This window comes from Cebus imitator, unplaced genomic scaffold, assembly GCF_001604975.1.
Source record: "Cebus imitator isolate Cc_AM_T3 unplaced genomic scaffold, Cebus_imitator-1.0 Scaffold199, whole genome shotgun sequence".
NCBI classification, from domain to species: domain Eukaryota; kingdom Metazoa; phylum Chordata; class Mammalia; order Primates; family Cebidae; genus Cebus; species Cebus imitator.
In genome coordinates, this window is record NW_016107514.1 from 7,224,855 (window position 1) to 7,249,163 (window position 24,309).

At 31.8% G+C, this 24,309-nt stretch overlaps 1 protein-coding gene across 3 annotated transcripts in view; it reads right to left on the reverse strand.

The window, feature by feature from the left end:
* Positions 1-24,309, reverse strand: part of COL11A1 (collagen type XI alpha 1 chain) — a 213,219-nt gene that overhangs the window by 75,012 nt on the left and 113,898 nt on the right. For all 3 annotated transcript variants that reach the window (XM_017547609.2, XM_037745410.1, XM_017547607.2), the window contains 10 exons: positions 21,073-21,126; positions 20,741-20,785; positions 20,541-20,594; positions 20,388-20,432; positions 16,799-16,852; positions 13,003-13,056; positions 8,233-8,286; positions 5,431-5,538; positions 4,952-5,041; positions 4,656-4,709 (listed from right to left, as the gene is read on the reverse strand). In XM_017547609.2, coding sequence (XP_017403098.1) covers positions 4,656-4,709; positions 4,952-5,041; positions 5,431-5,538; positions 8,233-8,286; positions 13,003-13,056; positions 16,799-16,852; positions 20,388-20,432; positions 20,541-20,594; positions 20,741-20,785; positions 21,073-21,126 — 612 coding nt within the window. The remainder of the gene's footprint in view (positions 1-4,655; positions 4,710-4,951; positions 5,042-5,430; positions 5,539-8,232; positions 8,287-13,002; positions 13,057-16,798; positions 16,853-20,387; positions 20,433-20,540; positions 20,595-20,740; positions 20,786-21,072; positions 21,127-24,309) is intronic.

Sequence of the window (24,309 nt, forward strand, 5' to 3'; positions counted from 1 at the left end):
GGCCTACCAAAGTACAGTAAACCCACTTCTATGGAGTGTCATAATAATGACCTATGTTTCAGACTAAATGGATTATAAATAGAGAATAGATACTAAATATACTTATAAATCAATAGACAGAAGAGCACTTTAATGGATGCATAAGAATTACATATTTGTTCTTTTCATGGATTAGCACATATAGAAAGAATATAGTGCATAAGCTGCATAATTGAGACACATACAAACTTTGCAAACATCACTGTGAGCAATAACTGTTAATTGATTAAGTCTCTCCTGAGGACTTTAGTTTTAGTTCCTCAGTATCATGTGTAATGAGATAATTTATTATTTCCCCAACAATCCAGAAATACACAGCACAACTTATGAATTATAATATATGAGAAAAAAACTAAGAATTCAAATGGCACTCTGACAAATGTCTAGACATAATAAAATCAATCTGTACATTAGTTTAAGCAGTTTCATCTTTAATTCATTCAAAATATGCAATAGTTATAGACAATATATAGCAATATTAAAGCCCAGGTAGTTGAAATATTAACTCTTCTCACTCATTTTTGACAAATTGTTCACAAGAGAAAGAAGGATCAAGGTGACTTGAAAGTGAGTTTATGTAAAGTGCTGTCATGGATTTTTGCCCAGATAATTTGGGCAAGCTTTTTACTTCTACATGCCTCCCATCGTGTATATTTAAAAATGGAATGATAAAATAGAAAAAAAATCTACCATTCCAAGTTAGAAGAATCAAAATAACAAATATAAAATACCAGGCATAACATTTGAAAGAATAAACACTCAATGTTATTTCATTTCCCTTTTCTATTTCCTTTAGGCTTCACATTCTCTTCCTCAGAACTCATCACTTTGCCTTTTCCTTAATACAAATAACTGCTGAATACCCTTAACTCTGTTTCTGTGAATTTCTGTCTTGCACTTACCATTACTTGGTCAATATCCCAAAGGTAAGGTTAAAATGAGATTGACATAAACTCAGACATATCCATTACAAAAGCAAATTTTAGAAGACTTTCTTATGCCTTTATTCCTTTCACTCAGAATTTTATCATTTCTCACCAACTGATCAGATAGTCTCTTTAATATTTTGCTGTCATCTTTTCTATTGCAAAGCAGAACTTATCTTTTAAAGAGATCTCTACTTCTTTGTTTATATTAATTGCAAGGGAACTTCATAGAAAGTTTTGAACCTCAAAAAAATATTAACATCAATTTTCTAGGTAAATTATGGTTCACATCTAGAAAACCAACCCATTTTTATCTGTCATTTGGAATAAAAAATTTTTAAAATCAAATTTTATGTGATGTAATCTCTTTAAATGGAATACACCGAGGCTTGCTCAGCACTTGTTATGAACTATGAGTCATCATGAACCTTTTCATTATATTCTGCAGCAATTAAAACAATAGTGTTAGGAACTAATAAATGTGTATGGTGTCTTCCTTTTAGTGAATCCTTCTACAACAATTTAAGGAATAATTTTAATTGGTTGATGTTTGCATATTTTATTTGCGAATTAATTATAAGACTGGGTATTAATTCTAAATAAACACAGTGAATATCTATCAAGCATATCTATTAGCAAAGTATAAAAGCCTTTGTAATTTTTTGTGACTGCCAAGAGATTTTAAGTTTTTGTGTGTGAATATTTGTGGTTTTTGTTTGTTGTTTTACTTGATAAGGTAAAATTGTTCTAGGCATGGAAGGCATCACCAAACTGTCATTTCTTCAAGGGCATAAGCTTGAAGTCATTGTTCAGTTTTCATTTGTCCTACTGCCCATATCAAATCTTAGTCATCAATCCTACTATCTTGCCTCCTCAGTGTTTGCCTCATCTGTACCATCTTTGTCTCACCCCAACGTTGACATTGGTCACTGGACTTTTGCGATCTATTCTCTCCTGTCTCTGTTATATATTAAATACTAATGATAGATTTGTTTTCTTAAAACTTCAATTTGTTTACTCCACTTGCTCTGTACATTTCAAATATTTGAAAGGCTACATCTAGTAATTTTAGAGCTTCAGTAATTACATTACATGTTGTATCTCTGATTTAGCTTTATATTATGTAAAATAGCAGAGTTCTTGGATGCTAGCAAGAATTCAACAACTGTTAGTCCATCTCCCAAGTTTGTTCCACTTGGGCAAAAACAGATACTAATTAAACATCACATCTTTTCCTAATATTTTCTTGCTCATCAATGATTTTTGTAATCTTCTGCACTCTGTGAAGCCAAGTTCAAGGGTCACCTTTTCTGCATGACCCTTACCCTGATTTGTATTCTCTTTCCACCTCCCTAATAGAATTAACATTTATTGTTTGTATGTCATTAGGCATTTAATCACCAACCAACTTACAATGCCATTTGGTCTTTGTTGTATTTCTTTTCGAGATTGTTTATCCTATTTTATCTCAAGGAATATCTACTGTGATGTCCAGTTGCATACAACAAAGTAGGTAATAATTGTCAAATGCACAATTGAAACCAAAAGAATAAAAGTACATTTGATTTTTATATTTAATATCATTCTACACGTAACTATGCAACTGTCAATTAATATATTGCAAATTATATCCCCTGAACATAGTATGCAGCCTACAAATACACTGGTTTCATCTGTTCCCAAGCCCTAGGACAGCTTCAGTGCTTGGTCCCTAAAAAGTAGCTTAAAACAGTTTAATCCTCATAGTAACAACTCTGATGATTAGTTCATCTCAGAACAGCAAGGGAGGGTCTGAAGATTTTACTGAAATTTTACTAAAATTTTAGAAGATTTCACACCCAAATAAGAACTCTTGTCTTATTAAGCTGTCGTTTTTGGTACTGTTACTGCCACTAACTTCTGAGGACATTAGAAAATGTTCATAATTTTATGAATCCCAGTAAAGTCTAATATAGTTATCAAAATATATTTTCTTTAAAAAATATCTTTGCCACATTTCCATAATTATCTCAATGGTCGTGATATGATGTGAGTGAAGTAAAGAGTAAATATCATGTGAATCAACCTGAAAAATGATATACTTGCTATAGTATTAAGTAATGCTATATAAACTTTATTCCAATATTAGAATTCATGATAATTCAATCGGATTGGTATGAGATGATTACTGCGCTCCAGGCACCGCATTGTGAGTAACCAAGATAAAACAGGTAACTCACAGGCTAATGAGAGAGACAGCCAACTATGTTCCAAAGTAATTTCTAAAAATGGAGATAAAATAAAGGGCTCTGGGTGTTGGCGGGGGGAGGGAGGTGAGAAATTTTACTAATACATGAAATGGAGGCAAATTATCCAAAGATGACTTTATAGAGAATTAACATTTAAGAGTTATCTACATGGATGAGTAGGGTCTTTGTCAAGTAGAGAAAGAAGAAATGGAGCTTCCTGAAAGAAAAAATGAAAGGGGAAAAGCACACTGTATACTCTTTTCAAAATAGGAATGGTCATGGTTTTGAGAAGCAAGACAAAATTTGAGGCATTAAGTTTGTTAGAATTAAGGGGGAGGCAAAAAGGAAAAAAAAGACTATAGCAATTGGGGTTGAACTGTGAAGATAACTTGCTGGCTAGGATAAGGAGCTTGGTTTCCGAAGGCAGTGTGTAGTCATGGGATAGGTATGATAGATGGATAGTATAGTTAAGGATATATGTTAAACTACTATTCTATAGGCGAAACTGACTCAATAGGGTAAGAAAATGGAGTCAAAAGATAAGAGATTATTAGTCAAAGAGAAAGGAAGAGGAAAGAGTCTGAACAAAGATAGTGATGGTAGAAATTAAGAAAAGGGGAAAAATAGTAAAATGTTTTGGAAGCAGACCTAATAAATATTGTATGAGAGGAAGTGTAGAGGGTCGTGGAGGCAAATTTCAGCTTTTTTAGGTTGATGAAATAAGATAATGAGAGGAGGTCACTAAATATGGCAGTTTGGCTGTCATAGTGAAATTTCAGAGTACAGATGAGAATAAAGGTAAATTTATAGAAACAAGAAGGATGCAGTCAATAATTTATTTGAGGGATTGATATGTATCTCAAGAAAAAAAGATGAGGTAAACATCTGATATTTACTTATTTGCCAATTACTGCATAATGTTGATTAAATAAAGCAATATGGATAATATATAAGATTATGCTTACAGGTTTTATGCTTTTATGCTTACGGTTTTTTTTGTATCATTGACAAACTTAAGTAAAACAAACAAATTAAATGTATTTTATAATAAATGAATGATAGACTACATAAGAAATCAAAAAAAATCTTATTTTGTAAGTAATTTTAAAATAATAGAGGTAAATGAAGTAAAAATTTTAAACTACAGCCTCTCCAGGCCTTCCATGAGTAGGAGTTTCTATTATTCATAATGAGAATTTATTTCCTCGGGAACTGCAAGAAGCAAGATATCTCCTTTTACCTCGTGACAGCTGCAGAAGCAAATATTTCCAATCATCTAAACCCTTCTGTTTCTGCATTCATTAGTGCATGCAATCAGTAGGAACTAGGCATTGACTGATTTGATTGACATGTGTTTATTTTCTCTCTCCCACACACTGTGGAGTCCCAGCATGAGGGTAATGAAAGAAGAGCTATAATTCACAATTGTAATTGACTGGCGATTTATTATCATCATACTTACAACTGGACCTGGTGGGCCCTGGGGACCTTCCCCTCCTTTCAGTCCAGGTGCACCCTTGGAAAAGTGAAAAAATAAAGAAAATGAATCTAAATGAATTGAATACCAGAGGAGATAAAATAAGGATGTTAGGTAATGTTTTTAGATATAACTACATATATATACATATATAATGATAGTCAAATGCATGTGTTTACATATATTCCCTTAATTACTCAGCACTTTTTAAGGCCTGAGAAAAAGTGCTTCTAATAAGCAATTTAAATCACATACTTTATCTATATAGCTATTGATTATACCTGAGCTCCGGGAAGACCTCTTTCCCCTGGGAAACCACGTAATCCTGCTGGTCCATCTTTCCCTGAGATACCTTGAGGACCTGGGTCACCCTAAAGAATATAATAAACATCCTTCAAGACAGAATAATTTCTACACATATTTCTACAAACAAAATTGTAATTACTTCCAAACTACTATAAGTAAAATTTGAATATTATTTAATTATTAGACTATTGTGTGGGATGGCATATGAATTATAATGAACTACCCACTACCTATATTTAAGGGTACATGTAAATTAATGATATTATGGTCAATGGAGCTAACAGTCTTATATAATTGTTAAGTAATATCTTGGAGTATCATAAATGCACACTGAATATTTTCCTGACACATCTCCTGATATTGATTTAAATGGAATCTATAGACCAGTGGTAAGTACAGTAAAACATAAATGAAAGTTTTGAGACAAAAAAAAAAAATCTGGAGCTTGTTGTACCTTTGCACCTTCTTTTCCTGCAGCACCAGGAAGACCTTGTTCACCAGGAGGGCCAGGAGGGCCAGGATGTCCTCGTTCCCCTATTGGACCAGTCTCACCAGTTGGTCCCTAAATTACATATGCAAAATCACTTTAGATTGCTCTTTTATTTTTGGCAAAGACAACGCAAACTCAAAAACAATATTCACAAAAGTTTATCATTCTCACTTATTCTCATGATGTCCTACAAAACACTTTTATATAAAGCACTGAAAGTAGCGTATCAAGCAAGAGTCTAAAAAGATTTTATACAATCTGGATTAGAATCTGAGTGTAAAAGGGAAGTACACAAAGTCCAAAAGATGTTTTATTGGCTTAAGGCGATGATTTCTGCAGAGTGGACACAGTCCATGTATTATTAAAACTATGATTTTTAATTACAGTTTTATCCCATTCCTTCTTTTCATATAAGGTGTCAACTCAGCTCAGAAGTAAAGAGACATAGAAGCCACCTTGGTAACCCTCAATGAATCACTACTTGAAAATAAACTTAGGACCTTGAGAACCCAAACAACCAGTGGTTCTCCTTGGAATCTCCATGGACTGGAAACTCTTTACTGTTAATCTGTATTCATTTGACAAAGTGTAGGGAATATGGCAGGGGATCCTGAAGGCAGTGGGTATGGATCAGCAGTTCCTCCCAGCCAAAGGCTTATAACAAATGGCCAGCTGTCTTAAATTGCAGCAAATGCCAAAGTGAAAAATGTCAGGTCATTTATGTGTCCCCTGAGTGGTGCTGTTTTGTGGTGCTAGAGTATAACAAGTTTCATGTATAAATAGAGAATGATAATCAGTTGCTCTCTATCTCAACAAAAAGCAAAATGAAGGATTTAAGTTAAAGATAAACAAAGCAAAAATTTTTAGATGCTAAGGTTGTTAAACAGTAGAATGTGTTACTGCATTTGCTTATGAAGCATAGTTTTTTTTTTTTTCTAAAAATGAAACATATTCTTAACTGTTCATCTTGGATAAGTAATATACCTGTCCCAATTTGGGCATACATTTCTAGGTTTAAATTTCATTAATTATATAATTGCTGTAATTTCTCAACATGAATGTGCAAACGTTTATCCAAAACATGATTTTTTCTTAATTATCTGAATACCAAAATTTGAACAGTAAGAATACAGAATTAACCACAATTGAACAGGTAACACCACTGAGACAAAAATCATCAGAGATTCACATAACTGTTTAATGAAAAAGGTGCATATTTGGTATTGCAATCTATATTATTACCATTAAACCAAATCTTTTGTCCTGACATAAATGTATGGCTACATTTAAAATAAGCTGCTGGGTTTTTTTCTCTTAAAAAGAACCAATAAAAAAAGTAGTTCAATGAAAGTGCATCTTCAGTAAAACACTTGGTATTTTTATGCCTTAATACATTCAGGGGAACAAAAAAGAATACATCTCAGAAGTTTTAGATGACCACGTTGAACAGAAATACTTGTTTGAAAGATGTGAGGTCCTAAAATATTCAGTTAAACTCCATGAGGTTTATATTTTAGTGAATACTCTAATTCTATGTATGTTTATAGATAATAGGAATAATAGGAATAATTTTTCTGGTTACATTTTCTCACAGAAAATAGTCATAAATTTGTTTTAGGCAGAAAAAAGTATTTTTGAAGAAAGCTTTCTAATGACTAAGAAAGTATATATAATGTTTTAACTAAAACTGACAAGCAGTTAAAAAGAAGACTTTAGCACAAGTAAGTACTCATGTTTATACTCTTTATAAAATAACAGAACATTTCCCTTGGCTCAGGATTAACCTCTGAATTAAAATAATCAACCACTCCAATAATTCTTCATTTTTGCTTCTGTTACACATATTCCTAAAAACAAGATGAAGTTGTTTCTCTAGATGTGTGTGTGTGTGTGTGTGTGTGTGTGTGTGTATGTGTGTGTGTGCGTATTTGGATGTGCATGTGTGTGTGAGAGTTACAGTGTTAAGAACTATTTAGAGACAGAGAAAAGACTAAACCAATTAAATAATTAAAACACACATTCACCTGCCTTTGCTCCTTTATTATAATTTGTCATTAGTAGGGGCTAAATTCCAGCCTAGTAAACTAAATGTGTTCTGCTCATTCAATATACTTTGGCAGAGAATAAAAACATTATTTTCTATTACCATGAATTACTCTTTTTAGTTACTTTATACTATAATTCAGGATATTGCACCAATTTTTTAGACTTCTGCCACCTATCTTGAAAGAGATACTTGTCTTTGCCATTATTTTGTATATACTCAAAATAATTAATATTTTACTCATGATATAATACACTATTATGATGGAAAAAATCTTAAGAAACATTTAATGTGTTACAAATATTAAAATTTTAGAATGTATATTTCTAAATCTAATTTATACTAAAAAATATGAAGTCAGTTTATAATTAAAAATTCTAGAAAAATATAATGGTCCACCTATTTATAAAGAGCTTGGTAATTTTATTAGTAGATGGTGTCATAGTCAGGCTTTAATGTTAAATTCAGTGTGAACTTTCTGATTTATTTTCATTTATGTTATTCTTCTCTTTTATTCTTACAGGCAAATTGAAAAGTTACTTTAGTAGTAGCTTGTTGGTTTCTTTTGATGTACAATAGCTGCATATATTTAAACACAATCTGAAATAAAGTATACATCATTTTGAAAAATTGAGAAGATTTTATACAACTTAAGGAGGTTAAAATATAAACAAACAAACAAACAAAAAAACTTGCTTGAGAAATAAAGCAAAGGAACATACCTGTGGTCCAACCACTCCCCCTGGCCCAGGAGGGCCAGTCTTGCCTTGAAATCCCTAAGGAAGCAAAGTATTATCTGTAAAAGCTACACAAAATACAAAGCATAAATCAAAATTCTGTGAGATAGTTGAGTAAGTCACATTAAAATAAAATCACCTATTGACTAAAATTATTTATTTTCAAATGCTTAAATACAAATTTAATATGTTAAACTTATTTGTTTTCATTAAAATTCAAAATTTGCCATTTCAGTATTTCACATCATAGGGCAATAGTTACCTTTAATAAATGAAGCTAGAGCAAAAGTATGTTCTTAGCCCTGTTCCACCAGGTAAAACAACATATGCAATTTTAACCCAGTAATGTTTATGGATGAACTAAACGATTTAGAAATTCTTCGAAACAGTTAACTAATTTTTTAGGCACAGATAAATTCACAGCCTATGATATTAATACATTTCTCTCTATTGCACTCCAAAAATCTCATAAAATAAAACAAGATATAAAAATAAATCTATTAAAATAATGCTTTGCATAGTAATTATTTTAGCATTTATCAATACACTTTCTTGTAAAAGCCTCATGAGATATAGTTGTAAATGCATTTTGCAAATAATGCAGTCATTAAAATATCATCTGGTTGATTTGAGAAGAATATACTCACTACATAAAACTTTGGGGCATATATTCTGGTACTTATACTTCTTTAGGTTGTGGGTTATTCATTCTGCATAACTGTATTAAGATAGGTCAATTTCTGGCCAGGCATGGTGACTCACTCACGTCTGTAATCCCAGCACTCTGGGAGACTGAGGTCAAGAGATTGAGACAATCCTGGACAGTATGATGAAACCCCATTTCTACTAAGAATATAAAAATTAGCTGAGTGTGGTGGCACACGCCTGTAATTCTAGCTACTAGGCAGGCTGAGATGGGAGAACTGCTTGAACCAGGGAGTTGGAGGATGAAGTCAGCTGAGATAGTGCCACCGCACCTCCAGCCTGGAGGCAAAGTGAGACTCGGTCTTAAAAAAAAAAAAAAAAAAAGTAAAGAAATCTGTAATGTAGCTTATTACATATCATTTATTATATAGCATAAAAAAAAAAAAAAAAAAAAAAAGATAAATTTCTTACTCATGAGAGTTAACTTACTTTTAACAGCTAAAGAAGTAGATAGAAAATATTGGGAGAAGCAGTTTCCAAAGAACTGAATATTTTATTCGCTATAACATCTGGTCAGACTGAAAATAAAAAGACTAGAAAAAATGGGTAGGAAGTAGCAGTTTCACATTTGTATCACAATGTTCCCAGTAACGATGAATGATTTATAATAATAAAGTTTATAAGGAGGTAAAGAAAATAATCCGTAATTATTGTAATTGATATTACAGGAAAAGAAAATAGATTTCGTCTATTTTTAAAACCTATTAAGACCTTCATGGTTCTATTTGAGCTATCATTATCAACAGCAAAAACAATCGATTTTGGAGAGGAAGGTCATAAAAATTTTCAGCATTTTATAAGCATATTAGTCACTTAATTTTAATTTTTCAGCAACTAGTTGGTTTGGAAATCTGTTATCAGATTTACATACACACATACACAGATACCTAAACACATATGCACATGTATGCATAATGTATATATGCGTCCCTGGAATATCTCAACAACCTGCATGACCACAATTGCCATCTCTGCTGATGAGCTCCTCCACTCCCAGCTATTTCTAAACCTCTAATTTGTATGAGCCCCAAAACTCTCTCAATAAGTGTCTACTAGAAATTTCCAATTGTATATACTCTCTCTTCAACATTCCTAACATGGAACTTCCTGAATGTATCTTTTCCTTTAATTTTCCTTCTGTCTTCTCCCCCTATTTAATGGAGTGTCTTCAGATCGCAGGCTTTTCTTCAATGCCCATACTTAATGAGTCATTTCATCCTAATGTGTCACTTGAGAAGCTCCCTCAAATACAGCCTCTTCTCTCTTATCATAGTAGACCTGTCCTATTCAAGCTATAATCACTTCTTTCCTTCACTGTTGTCGATTGTCAGGTTCACCCACTTGTTTACATTAGCCAGAAGCATTGCTCACAAAACCAAACTCAATAAGCTCATTTTTAAACGTACAGATGACAAACTTCTAGGCAATATGGGTCCAGTATGTGAATTCAGTTACTTCCTTTGCTTTCAAAATGTACCCTAAATTCTAGCCATGCTGATCTTCCTACCTTTTTCTGAATAGCCACACACCCTATATTTGCATGACCTGTTTCCTCTGTCTGGATTATTCTTCTTCCAATTTTTAATCACTAAATTGGACAGGAAAATATAAAGGCAATGCCAAGCTTTAAAAAAAATGTCTTATAAAGCTTTTTGTCTTAGTAACTGTGAGAGCAAGAATCACACACAAAAATGATTGCAATAATGATTAATTAAATGTAATTGATTAAAAATAAATACTTAATTGAGTAAAGTCTGGGAAAAATTAAAACACAGACTTGCACTCATACATTCTAAAGGAAAAGAGAAGGTCTTGGCTGCTAGCCCATTTGTGTGAGTGATGGATTTCAGGAAGCTGGAAGACAGCGTTGCCCATAAGTCTACTCATTCAAACCATTCAGAGTGTTTGCAAGTATCTAATACATTTGATCTTGGGGAATCTTGCAAATAAACTACACAGGAAAACTTTTACAGTGCACAGTAAGGTGCGCCTGTTCAATGTTGTCATGTAATAAGACTACACTTACCATTTAATTTTAGAATAGCTAGTAAAATTATGTTTTTCAAAGTTGCTGAAAATGGAAATTAATTTGATATATACATGGGTAGTTTCAAAAATGTGCTATTAAGATCCAACAGAAGTGTAACTTCTCTTCTGATCATCGCTGTAAGACTAAGCCAATTTTAGGACCAATGCAGGATTTGGCGCTATGTTTCTGAGACAAATTTGGGTCATTTCAATATAATAGGAGCTATCTCTGAAGCTGTTTAAGGCCACCAGGAAAAAAATAGGAATAGTTCTATTATACTGAAACAACCCAAATGAATATGAGAGGTCAGAATAAACATTTAATTAATGAATTTCTGATTGGAGGCAAATCTGAAATATAATTTAAAAATTTCTCCACTGGAATAAGATAATAAATATATGGCAAAGAATGAATGCCCACTCTAGATTGTGACTCTTGTGCAAGGCAATCTTTTGAATCTGGGTCAGCACAGAACAAGGTGAGAAAAAAAGGTTTGAGGCTACAGGATGATTCAACAGTCCCTTAAAAGTGGATGTGAAATCAGGAATATAATTTTTCAGAAATAATCCTGGATTTTATCTGTGAAAAACTACGAAACAGAAACATTCATTCTAGAAACATTATGCCTTTTTCTTCTCTGTTTAAATCTCAGTGTTATATGTGATATAATTATTTTGGCTAGATAATAAAAGCTCTTGATTAAATCACAGACAAAAATAATTTTATAACAGTAATTCTCTGGATATCTTTTCCTCAGAAGACATTTTGGAATATCCTATAGTTATTTCAGGAAGTTATAAAATGACTTTATTTGAAATGATTTGGCTGAAAGATTTGAATGAGAATGCATTGCAAATTGCATGTTGATTCTCCTTTAGAAAGTTTATTTCTGTTCCTAATATAGATATCATTCCCAAGGGAATATCCAAACATTTTATTCGGTCTCATTAAATCATATTTTGATTTTGCTTTTGAAATCCAAGACTCTGAAGTTTCCCATCTGGCTAAAACTAAGAAATAGTGAAACTCAGAATTGCCACATGGTAAGCAAGACAGGAATTGGGTGGCTGTTGAGAGATTGTTTCCTCCATAGCAGAAAATTCATAATGTTTTCAGATTTGTTATAGTACATTGCTGTGCAACTCCAGTATGTATTCAGACTGACCAAATACCCTACCATGATTTTCAACTACATAGTCAAAGGTAGTCTGAATTTGTGGTTTCCTTGACAAATCTGGATAAAAGTAATCATTGGTAACATGGAAGAATTGATTCCATGGAAATATGCCAATCCATGCTGATTTCTGGTTAGAATAACAATGCACTGGGATAGCCAGATGACCGGTTTTGTAACCATTGCAAAATAAATAAGCTCACCAAGATCTGTAAACATAATAGAGCTGCTAGTTTCTCTCTGCCCAAATTGCATATGTGTGGTAAATTGTTCATTCAATTTGTTTACTGTTATATTCTTCATAGTTTTTAAGTAAAATTTAGTGACCTTTTCTGATTTACTTTTTCCTGTTTCACATGAGAGGATGCTTTTGACATAGTTCCCAACCAATTATAGCTAATGCGTCCAATATCAGCAAATATTTCATCCCTTAGTTCTTGATAAAAGAATGTTGCATTATGTGCATGACTATTTGCAATCTGCTGTCTTTAGAGAGTGGAGAGGTGATGGGTGTGAGTAGAATGTATCCATAAACAGACTTCAGTGAAAGAGTCAGAGTGACTCTCTTGAGGTGTCCAAAAAATAATGGTGTCTTCTCCATCAACTCTTCCTTAAAATGCTGCGGTTGACAATAAGAACAATCATGTCAACTAACATCCTATTTCCTGAAGTATGTTTCTTGTGTCCATGTATGCATTTATGTACATCTTTCAATTAAGGGCTTAATGAAACTAAGTTTTCAATGTTCCTCAATGGAGTAATTGAAGTGTTCATTAAAAAGTAGCTTTCTGTGAACTGATGAGGAGCTAGAGATGTAATTTATTAATAAGGGTAAAAGGTCACTTACAGTCTCCCCACGTTGCCCAGGGTGTCCTGGCAACCCATCCTTCCCAGGTGGTCCCTGAAATTACAAATATTAAACATCACATGTTGTAAATATTTCTTTAATTATTTTATAGTCTAAATGTCATATGTTAGAAAATTTTCTTTTTGTATTTTCATTAGATATTTTACTTTGTTCTTCTGTTGATTTTATATACGGTAATATGCACATATATCTCTTCAATATAATTCTGTAGCTAGAATTGAAACCAAAATAGAATTATAGAAGTCTTGTCTGAACATTTTACATTTAAATAAATTTATTAAATTTGCATCTATAATTTTTAAATGAATGTTTGCAAAGGTTGGTATTTTCATTTTTGTGAAAAAAATTGCTTCTTTAGCACTTCTAAAATGAATATTTCCCTTTTTTTGGTGATTTGTTCCTAATTGAATTCCCGGTGCATTAAAACTTGGATAACAGAGAAAGATAGTGCCCTCTAGTGGTGATTTGCGCTTCTAACGGATAAGAATGTAAAAGAAGGCCGGGCGCGGTGGCTCAGGCCTGTAATCCCAGCAATTTGGGAGGCAGAGGCCGGTGGATCAGGTCAGGAAATCCAGACCATCCTGACCAATATGGTGAAACCCTGTCTCTACTAAAATACAAAAAATTAGCCTAGCCTGGTAGTGTGATCCTGTAGTCCCAGCTACTGGGGAGGCTGGGGCAGGGAAATCGCTTGAATCCGGGAGAGGTTGCAGTGAGCCGAGATCTCGCCACTGCACTCCGGCCTGGCTACAGAGCGAGACTCGTCTCAAAAACAAAACAAAAACAAAACAAAACCAAAAAACCCAGCCAACCAACCAAACAGAAAAAGCAAAAGAAATACAAACTCATAAAAACAATGGCAGTTTACCTCTCAAATTTTTTCAAGTAAAGGAAACAATACGTATACTCAATTCTCAGAAGCTGTCAGGACAAATTTTTCCCAGTGGATTTCTTAATGTCCTTTTGAAAGCATAATGTTAATGAAGTACTGGAGAGCAAATCTACTGCTATCACTTTCTATAAAGGTTGCTGTCTTTGTCATGGCTTAAGAAATAAATGAAGCAATTAACTACGAACTTCAAGTGAACAACTGTGCGAGGGTCCTATATTTTAAATACTTGTAGAAAGAGACTGCTTCTTTAGACTGCCTTATGGATTATTCATTCTACTCAGTAACCATTAGGTATCAAGTTCAAAATTTAAAACATAGTCAATGGGTAGAGACAGAAATATTATCACCCTTCTGGATAAATAAAGGTAAATGATTATTTTAATAATCATATTTTTAATTTCAACAGATGCACCTCTCACTGTATGTTAATCATTTAAATAAATTTGTTTTTGAACATCTATTTTTAATATATGTTCTTACAAAGTGAGTATGAAAAAAAGACTTTGCTTCAAATTATAATTTCACAGATAGCTTTCCAACTAAGTAAGACTTTTCTAGGTTGGCTAGGTACTTCAGGAGAAAGGTTTTTGGCAGTGCCAGAACCATCTCTGCTTCCTTAAGTAGTCTCTATTGACATCCTGGTGGCTGTATAAATTATCAACTCTAATTAAAAACTGTTATGCTATTTCACAACATCGTGGCTTGCTCAGTGACTTGTTCCCGTTTTCCAGGGCCACCTACTGCCATCCTCTTCTTCAAAAAACAAAATTGGAAAATGTTTTTAACCAAGGGCCCAAAACATTTTTGGATGTCATTTAACCATGGCAAAAACATATATTACATGCCCTTCTATCAGTCACTAGGTGTGTATATTAATGCTAAGACTTGGTTTTGCCCTCAGTTTAGAGATGACATACAGAAATAAGTTGAAGTTAATTGCTAGTAGATTTCATTGAGGTCCAGTTTTACAAAATAGCAAATAAAACAATTTCTGTGTCTTATCACTAGTTTGATGCATTTGGCGATAAACATGCTTTCAGTTTGGGGCAATAATAAAAGTTTTACAGAGAGGATGACAGCTGAAAGATATCAAGTATGTCTGGTTTTTTTTTTCGCCATAATAAAGTGCATCTTAAATGATATGCTTTGCTATTAGCACAAGACTTACATTTTTTAACGAAGCTGTAAATATAAGAATTAAATATCTCATATTCGCTGACATAGATAACACTTTCATTGCAAAATATTTTAATACTTTAAAACAGTAATTTTAGCTCTAAGTGATTGTATCCTGGGAAGAATGCAACGTAATATTTAGTGGCTTTCCTAGATAGTCTGAGGGATTAGTGTTAATATACCGCATTAAGAATTTGTGTCATTATCATTTTTCTTGATTTACATATGTACTTCTAATATCAAACTATTAGTCCTAAATGACCATAATGGCTACAAACTACTAGCCAATAAAATAAGCAGACTAATTACCAAATAATTTTTTGGTATTTTTGTAAAATTAAATTTTTTCATCAAAATAGGCCACCCCATACAGGTGACAGAGAGAACGAATTCATCTAAATGAGGGTATGCAGATTTGGCAAGGCAATCTGTGAAAATGTGTAAGTATTTGTTTAAAGATGTTTTCTCACTTCTCATTGGCACTGAGTTTTGGCTTTTTCTATTCTAAATAGAATGTTTCTCATAGTAGTCATGCTATAAGCCTTAATTATTTCAAGCCAATTTTTTTCTTAAATGGATGACTGTCTGTTCCTCAAATCTGCTGATATGGTCATGAGATTAACAGAATCTAAAGGGAATATTTAGATCCATATATATATATATATATATATATATATATGTCTATGTGAATATACATCATACACATATATGTGTGTTTGTATATATATATATATATATATATATATATATAATTTTTTTCCTGGTATAATAAAGATAAACCAATTAATTTACAGGAAGAGTTTTTTATTTTTATATATCTCTCCACCTTAATTTCTTCTTTCTTTATCTGACAGATGAAGGCATTTCTATCTCAAACATCATAAAACTGCATACCAGAGAAATGAGGTATTTTTATTTCATGCTCTAATGTTTCACTTGTTAGAGAAACATAGTATAAAAATCATTTTGTTTATCAGTGAAACCAATACTCCTGTCTTGTCTCTCCAACTCGAATGCATGCTTCTCAAGTGTAGACATTTATTATCTTTGTGATACCTCTCAGAGATAAAATGCATGCATTATCAATGGCTCAAAACTTGTTGAAAGATACATAAGACAATGGGTTGAAAAAGTCTGAGGAAAAAAATGAATCAAGTGGCTTTCTTTGACAATGAAACGGTATTCCATGAGCAAAGCAATTTTCAACAAAACATACAAACATTTTCCAAAAATAATCAATTATAAAGACAGATATATTAATGTAAATAAATCTTTGCAAGATTTAAGTAATATCAGAATGTTGGAGAGATTTAGGAAGTGATATTTGAAGAAGGTTATATTGTGATGGAAGATAAAGATAAATTCTAATATACCAAATATTTAACAGTTGATAACAATTTTTAATGTCATCAATTACATTCATGGAGAAGCAGCTCAAAGAGCAGCTGACTGAGAGAATTATATTTGTGTTTTTCTAGTCTTTGGCATACTTTCAACGAATGCTTAATAAGAGATGTTGAAATTATATTCAGAAACACTCTGAATTTCACAAAGTGAAAATATCTACTTTCTTTGATATCAATTGTAATATTATAGAGATTTTATCAATATTACATCTAACAAATATTGAAAATGTAAGCTGTGACTCTCAAAACTCTGAAAACGTCAAATAGAGAAAAAGAAAGAAAGAGAAGCTCTGACACTTACAGGAGGGCCTTTTGGTCCAGGAAATCCAACGGGACCCTGCGGCCCTTGAGGACCCTGGAAATAAAAAGCAGTGGGGAGAAGTTAACAACATGCCTTAGAAGACGCATCTTAATACTGTGAGATTGATTTGTATAGATGAAATACAATGTATCATCCAGCTTCTTCATCACAGTGACAAAACTACGCTAATGCACCACTAGAGTTAAGTGCTAATCCAAAAGCAAAATGGATAATTTTCACACTACTCTACTCAAAACTGCACATCACATCAGTGTTACCTCAGGAACACTGTAAATATTTAGAACTCATATGATTTAAAAGTGAAGACAACATATAATAATTGAGAATTTCTGCAGTTCTTTACTTTTAACATTGGCCAGAAACATTCATAGAAGAAAGATATTTTGATTCAATTCAATTCCTTAGCCCCCCCCTCAAAAAACTGTTTTAAAACTTATTCTTTCCGTGTTCTGTATCTAGCCATAGATTCTAAAACTAAAAGAGAAAGTATGTGACTAGCTCAGCTAGACCACAGAACATGCTAACTAGTCTCCATATTTAAAATATGTTTATTTTGGATGATGTCAATATATTTTTTACTCATGTATAAGTTTCTTTTGTAGATAAGATGAAAATAACTTTATTGTGTAGTTATTAACATTAAATCCAAATAAAATATTATATCATTTTTGGCTTGATTTTTAATTACCTATATTATTCATCTCTCAAATTTACCTGTTTTTAAACTGCATAAAGTAGGTTCCATTACAGTGACTCCATTGTTGGCAGAAAAAATAATTGGTAAGAGATAATCCTTTATAGGCCCAGAACATAATAGTTGCATTTATTTAAAAAGATTTATGAAAGATAATATAAATAAAATTTTTAAGCAATATACTTAGGGTAGGATTTATGTAGTTTTCTGATCAAAAATAGAGTTTACTGGAGTTGGCCTTCAATAGAATTTACTTTCCATTTACCAATCTAGCCTTCTCAAGAAAAATCTCATTACCATTATAAGCCAATGTTAGTTGAGAACTCATCACAAGTTTGTACAGTTGGTACTATTACCAGCATCTTACATTAAAATAGTAACTTCAAAGTTATATATAAAATCAACAAAAATAGATGACACATGAAACTACCAAAACCACTGGGCAAAATTCAGGAACTTATAAAATTTTAAACTCTTATTAAACTATGAAATTATGATTCCTAAATAAAATATCATTTTAAGTACGAATTTTAAAAAATAGTATTCCTTCTATTATGTAGCAAACTCTATTTTCCTGATTTCTTAAAATATTATTTTGCTTTCTAAAATTTTGCTATTTTTCAAGTACAGTTTAAATTTAAATTCTTTAAGAGCAAAACATTTCAAAAATCATTACTTTAAATAAACAAAAATGCAAAATTGAATCTTTATAACCTTTCACAGAAAGCGTTCATGTACTCTTTTTGTATTAATCAAAATAGTCTCCAGGTGGGATTTAAAAAATCCATAATGACTCAGTGTATAGATGGTGTTGAAACTAGATCACCAGATAAAATATCCAGTGCCTAGTTAAATTGGAGCTTTAAATAAATAATGAATAATTTTAATATATCCTAAATATAACAAAAAGCATACTTATGATAAAAATAACTCATTCTTTATATATAATTCAAATTTAATTAGGTGTCTTGGTTCTGTCTGTTCCATTTTTGATTTCACTTAATTTGGTAATGCTAGACCTAACTAACAGCTATATTTAACATTTAATAACCAGCATCCATGATTGACAAATCATGATTATGAGGAATCACGTTTAATTTGTAGAATATCTTAATAAAAGTTTTTATATACATAAATACATATACATGTCATATATAACTATATAGTTAAATATAAATGTATTGTTAGAGAGGGAGTCCATTGAAATGGGCAAAAATAGGTATTTCCTTTTCTAATCCAATGATACTACAGAATTAATTCCCTGAACTTTCCAACTGACATATTTTGAAGAAAACATTTTATGGCATTACATTTGCCATTTTTCAACTTTGTGCTTAAGACATGAACTAAGTGGTTCAAGATAATTAAAAATTCTTGGCAGAAAATGAAGGCATATTTGAGGTGAAATGTCTCATCAACCACAAGGAATACAGGAAATATGTTCTTCCTACACAGATATTGAAAACAATGTACGAATATTTATCAAAAATAAATCCATCTAGATTACTAAAACAACAAAACAAAACAAAAATTCTCCCCCTTTAATCCTCAAGAGGCACTTTTCTCTCTCCAAGTGTTTTTAAAAGTAATCATACTGTTGGATGACAGTACTGTTTTTCAAATTAAAATGCAGTATCAGCAAAAGTATATTCACTTGTAAGGAAATATTGTTGATAATAACATTTTGGAAGACAAAACCAAATGCATGAGGATAGAATAAGTGGTGTCTAAAAATAAAACTCATAGTTGTGCTATTTTTTGTTAAATTGTTCTACTCCATTTAATTATTTTGCCATTTTAATTAATTTAAATGTATTTTATTAAAATGACTTTGACCATAAAATACTTCAAATGAATGTATTATTTATAAGCTCAAAATTTACAGGATAAATAGACTTAATTTGGGAACAGTTCATCAAAAGTGAGAAACATTTAGTGGAAAGTTAATTAAATACAAACCGAAGACTTAAAGCAACTTTAATTAAATGTTTATTCTTGTGTGTTATCTACTCCTATTTTTGTCACAAATAGAAACTCAAGTTTTGCTCATTACTTCCACTCAAATAAAAATTATTCATTTTCAATTATAGGTTATGCATTGCAAGGCGTTTCTGTTTTCTGTAAAACACCTGCTATACATTTCAAATAATAATATACAGAAATACATTAAACTGACTATATAATACTGAAAATTATTACAGAATATAAAGAAATGATTCTACTTTTTTAAAGGAATGCAGATTCTAATATTTAAATTTTTATCAGGAATATAGCTTTAAAAAAAATCTGGCTACAAAAATGCTATATTTTGCCAAAAAAGCCAAACAAAGGGCATGCTTGTTCAAATGTATTTGGTTTCATCTTATATCAATTAAAAATCAATTTACTAAATAGTTATTCTATTTACTGGAATAGATGTTTCATCTTGAGTTGAATGTATATTGATTCTGGCTTAATGGCTACTAGTATCTTGTTTTTTACTGGCATAATATTGCTGACAGCTCTGTGAACAAAATGAGTATCAATGTGGAAAGCAAGCAAGGTGGAGAAGAGGACAAAGATGTTTCAAGTGTATTTAAATTTATATATATATATATATATATATATATATATATATGGGCTTGACTATAAGAGTGATATTTTAGTCCAGCTATACACATTTTCTCATTTCTGTAACATAATTACTAGAACATATTGATTAAGCTTTTTTATTGGTGAAGGGAAATAAATTAAAAATAAGCATTTTTAAACTCAGACTAGACTTTGTGGATAAATTTGCACTTGTATTAGCAGACGTACATCTTTTCCCCGAAATCTAAATACTTGCAGAAATAACAATTTTCATTTTCTATTATGTAGCTGTATTATACGTACTCTTTCACCTGGAGGGCCAGGAGGACCATCACCGCCTGAAGTGCCCTGGTACCAAGAAAAGAGAAAGAAAAATGAGTTTCCATTCCTTCTCATAGCATCTGTCTAGAAAATAAACCTACAACAACATCCAAACAGAAAACGTGCAGATGGTACCTTTGGCCCGGGTTTCCCAGTGGGACCTCTTGCACCTCTTGAACCTCGAGGACCCTGCAGAAGAGAACAAAAGATGAACCTGAATTAGTGCCTGGCAAATCCAAAGGCACTGAATCAATTTTTATTTTTTTTAAATAAATTATCTTGAAAAACTAAATTCAATATGAAAAATGCACATCGTTTTAAATCAAGGCACCTACCGTTGGACCACGCTGACCCCGAGGGCCTGGTTTGCCAGCTACTCCCTATCAAAGACAGTTCAAATAATTTCAATATACAGTATATCACAATAAATTATGAGTCCGGTGCTGAGACTGAGTACTTATGCAAGAACATCATTCATTCATTCATTCATTCATGTATTCATTTAGGGACAGACTTGCTATGTTGCCCAGGCTGGCCTGGAATTACTGGATTCAAGCAATCCTCCACCTCACCCTCACAAATATCTGGGAATACAAGCACACACCACTATGTCTAGCTAAGGACATTTATATTACATAGTTCAAAACATTATATTTATATATCATACCCGTGCACCTTTCTCTCCATTGGCACCTGGAAACCCAGGGAATCCTGTGGAACCCTACAATAATAAAATTAATAAACAATAAACAAACATGGCAATTAACATTTTCAGCCACAAAGTGTAATTTATTTTGGAACAAACTGATTTTCACATGGCTGTTAATATTTAAATCAAAAATATAAATTTTGAGATACCATACAGCTACCAATGAAGTAACTGAAAATTAACTTACAATGACATCTGAAATCCTGGAAGCATTGAAAGCACAAATTGATAAAACAGTTTAGTTTTAACCTTCTAAGTAAATGAATTAATCAAGTGTTATTACATCTCTTGTTATAAAATAGTAATTACAGGACATTTTATAGAAAATATATTTCAGTGTAAAGTTCTATATATTTGCTTCAATTCTAAAACAAAATCCCATTTCACAAACGGGAATAGTCAAATATTAAAATAGGCATTATAGAAAATGTTTTTTTCTGAATTTATATTATCGTATAACTATAGTTACCATTTTTTAGTTGAGTATTTTTACATTTTTAAAACTGGATCAACTCATAGACTAAAAACCTTACTCCACTTTTTCTATGTGGTGTTTGAATACAATCACATCTAGCAGAAAGTTGAAGTCAGACAGCCAAGCATTAAAATTCTGTTTTTTAGAATTCTGAAGACATAATGTCGAGATTTATGTTTGTCATGCATCAGCTAAGTGAGTTTGGTATATTACTTATGGTCATCAAGTGCAGTTTTTTTTTTTTCTGCAAAGTGAGGACAATAATACATACCTTATAGGTACTTTGAAATTTGTAGGATTGAAAAAAAAGAATGCTTGATATAAAAATAATAATCATATATAATAAATAATTATTCTAAATGCTATGTTTATAAAAGCACAATTTCACTCACAAATGGCCACATTTTACAGATAGATACAATATAATCCCCAATAACCACATTTTCTATATAATTTTACACATATATCTAGATTTTTATCTGCTCAGATATTTATTTGATCATGATTGTGATTAGCTTCCCTCATCACTGTCACAAAATAAAGAAGATTAGTGTTCAATCCTTGCTGCTCAACATGCTAACTATGAGACCCCGAAAAAGAATGAGTGGAGAGTTCTCCTGTTTAGACCATTGTATGGATTAAGTGCAATAATACATAAAATGTCTAGCAGAGAGTAGTAGACATCAAATTTTACAAACTTCCCCATACATTAAATTTACGAAAAGCAAAATTGGTGCATAATGTTTCCTTGGACTTGAATACATTCAAGCCTCCTTGGACTTGAATACATTACTTTCTTTTTTTAATCTACTCATTTGCACTGAACTACCCCTAAAAATAATGTTTCTCCAAGTGATACACAGCTCCTCTGTATCAGAATAATCTAGAGTAGTTGCTAAAAATGTGGATTGCCAAGGCACACTCCACATCTACTGAAACAGAATCAGACTCTCTGGCAGTGAGGTCCAGGAACTTGTATTTTTAACAACCTCTCCAGGTCACATGTACTGTGAAATCTGAGATGTCCTGGAAGCTGTATTCTTAGGCATGTACAGTTAGAATAGCCAGGTGTAGAGTATTATCTACGCACAGGAGGTAACTATTTAGCCTTATTCCCAATTTGAAAGTAGTGAATATTACACACTTATCAGGAAGGCAAGATGGTATCAATTTGTGTTTCCTGCGCATTATTAAAGCAGATAAGGAAAATTGTATGTGATGCCCCACGGCAGCTGATAGTCAAAATAATAACCCGAAGGATACACTCTAAGCTGCTTTTTATAACATGTTTTCCTATATGTGTCATTACATGCCTATATAGCTAACTTGTGATCAGTCTGAGAAGAACTGTTAAGATGTGTAATATTCACATACTAGGGAAAAAAAAATCTCTGCACACTGCATTTGGAAGACCTTTCAAAATCACTTTTCTTTCTCTACATAGAATCAGATAGTTATGTCTAGCACAGTATTACTATGTGACTATTACAGGAATGGAACAAATAAGTATAATCCAGTATAAAAACAAAAACTTTGAGGCAGGGGAGACAAATATTCAGTTCTGTCTTGACTAGAAGAGACGACTAAACATATTTATAGATATCTCATTTAAACAAACGGACCTTATGTATCAATTTTGTATTTCATAAATTTATTTTCTTACATAGTTTATGCTCTAGGAAATGGAGAGAAAACACAGAAAAATGTTCAACCCACCAATTAATCTGTTGAATATATGGAAATATCATTTTTTTGCTTCCCACATGAGGAATTATCACTAAAATATATAATTTCTATGAACATATAGTACCTGTTTTTACATGGAAACACACAAAGGCCATAAAGTCAAAGATTAATTGTGAAATTGGCTCAGTCAATAAATGTGCAACTAAAAAATGTGAAATTTTAAAAATGCTATCTGAAATATAAAAGTATCCTACCTTAAAATAGATTTTATTTTACGGACCAGTTATCATTTTAGAGCACATTTGTGCTACATCTTTTTGATACCTTTATGGTTAATATTGCTACTAAGAAATTCATATAATGTCCACTTACAGTCTTTAATCTGCTTGAAAGAAACTGCTAATAGAATTTCACTTTAGTAAAATAAAAATTTAAATTTATTCAAAATTCATCAGCTTACACACAGGAAAAAAAATGTGAAGCTATTTTTGATCTTTGATGTCCCAATGAGTTTTTCATTTTGGAACAGAGAAACTTAAGGGCTTTTTGATCATAGAAATAATCAACGAGTTACGAAGAGAAGCAATATGAAGAAATAAAGAACAAAATTTCGGACATTTTGGTAAACGGGTTAAAAAGTATTGGATATCTCTAGGAGGAAACATTTCTGTTTATTATTCTATTGCATTTTGTTAATAAAAATAATTCATATAATACTGATCAGAGAATTAACTTAGGGGAAAAAACAAAATTTTAAATAATTTCATAAAACAAAATTTTGCTCATTCATGTAATATTTTGACAATTTTCTATGTTTTTAATTCAAAACAAAACAATCATAATTTAACTTCATAGATTAAGAATGCATGAAGTGCTGTAAGGACAGCTGGAGGTCCTGGATTATGCAGTGAATGGTTCCTTTTTACTCATAATATTTGTGAAAATGCTTGACATTTGAAAGGATGCTAACTCGGAGACAGAGCCGCATATAAGAGACAATATTTAAATAGTAAAAAGTATTAATGTTCTGAGTA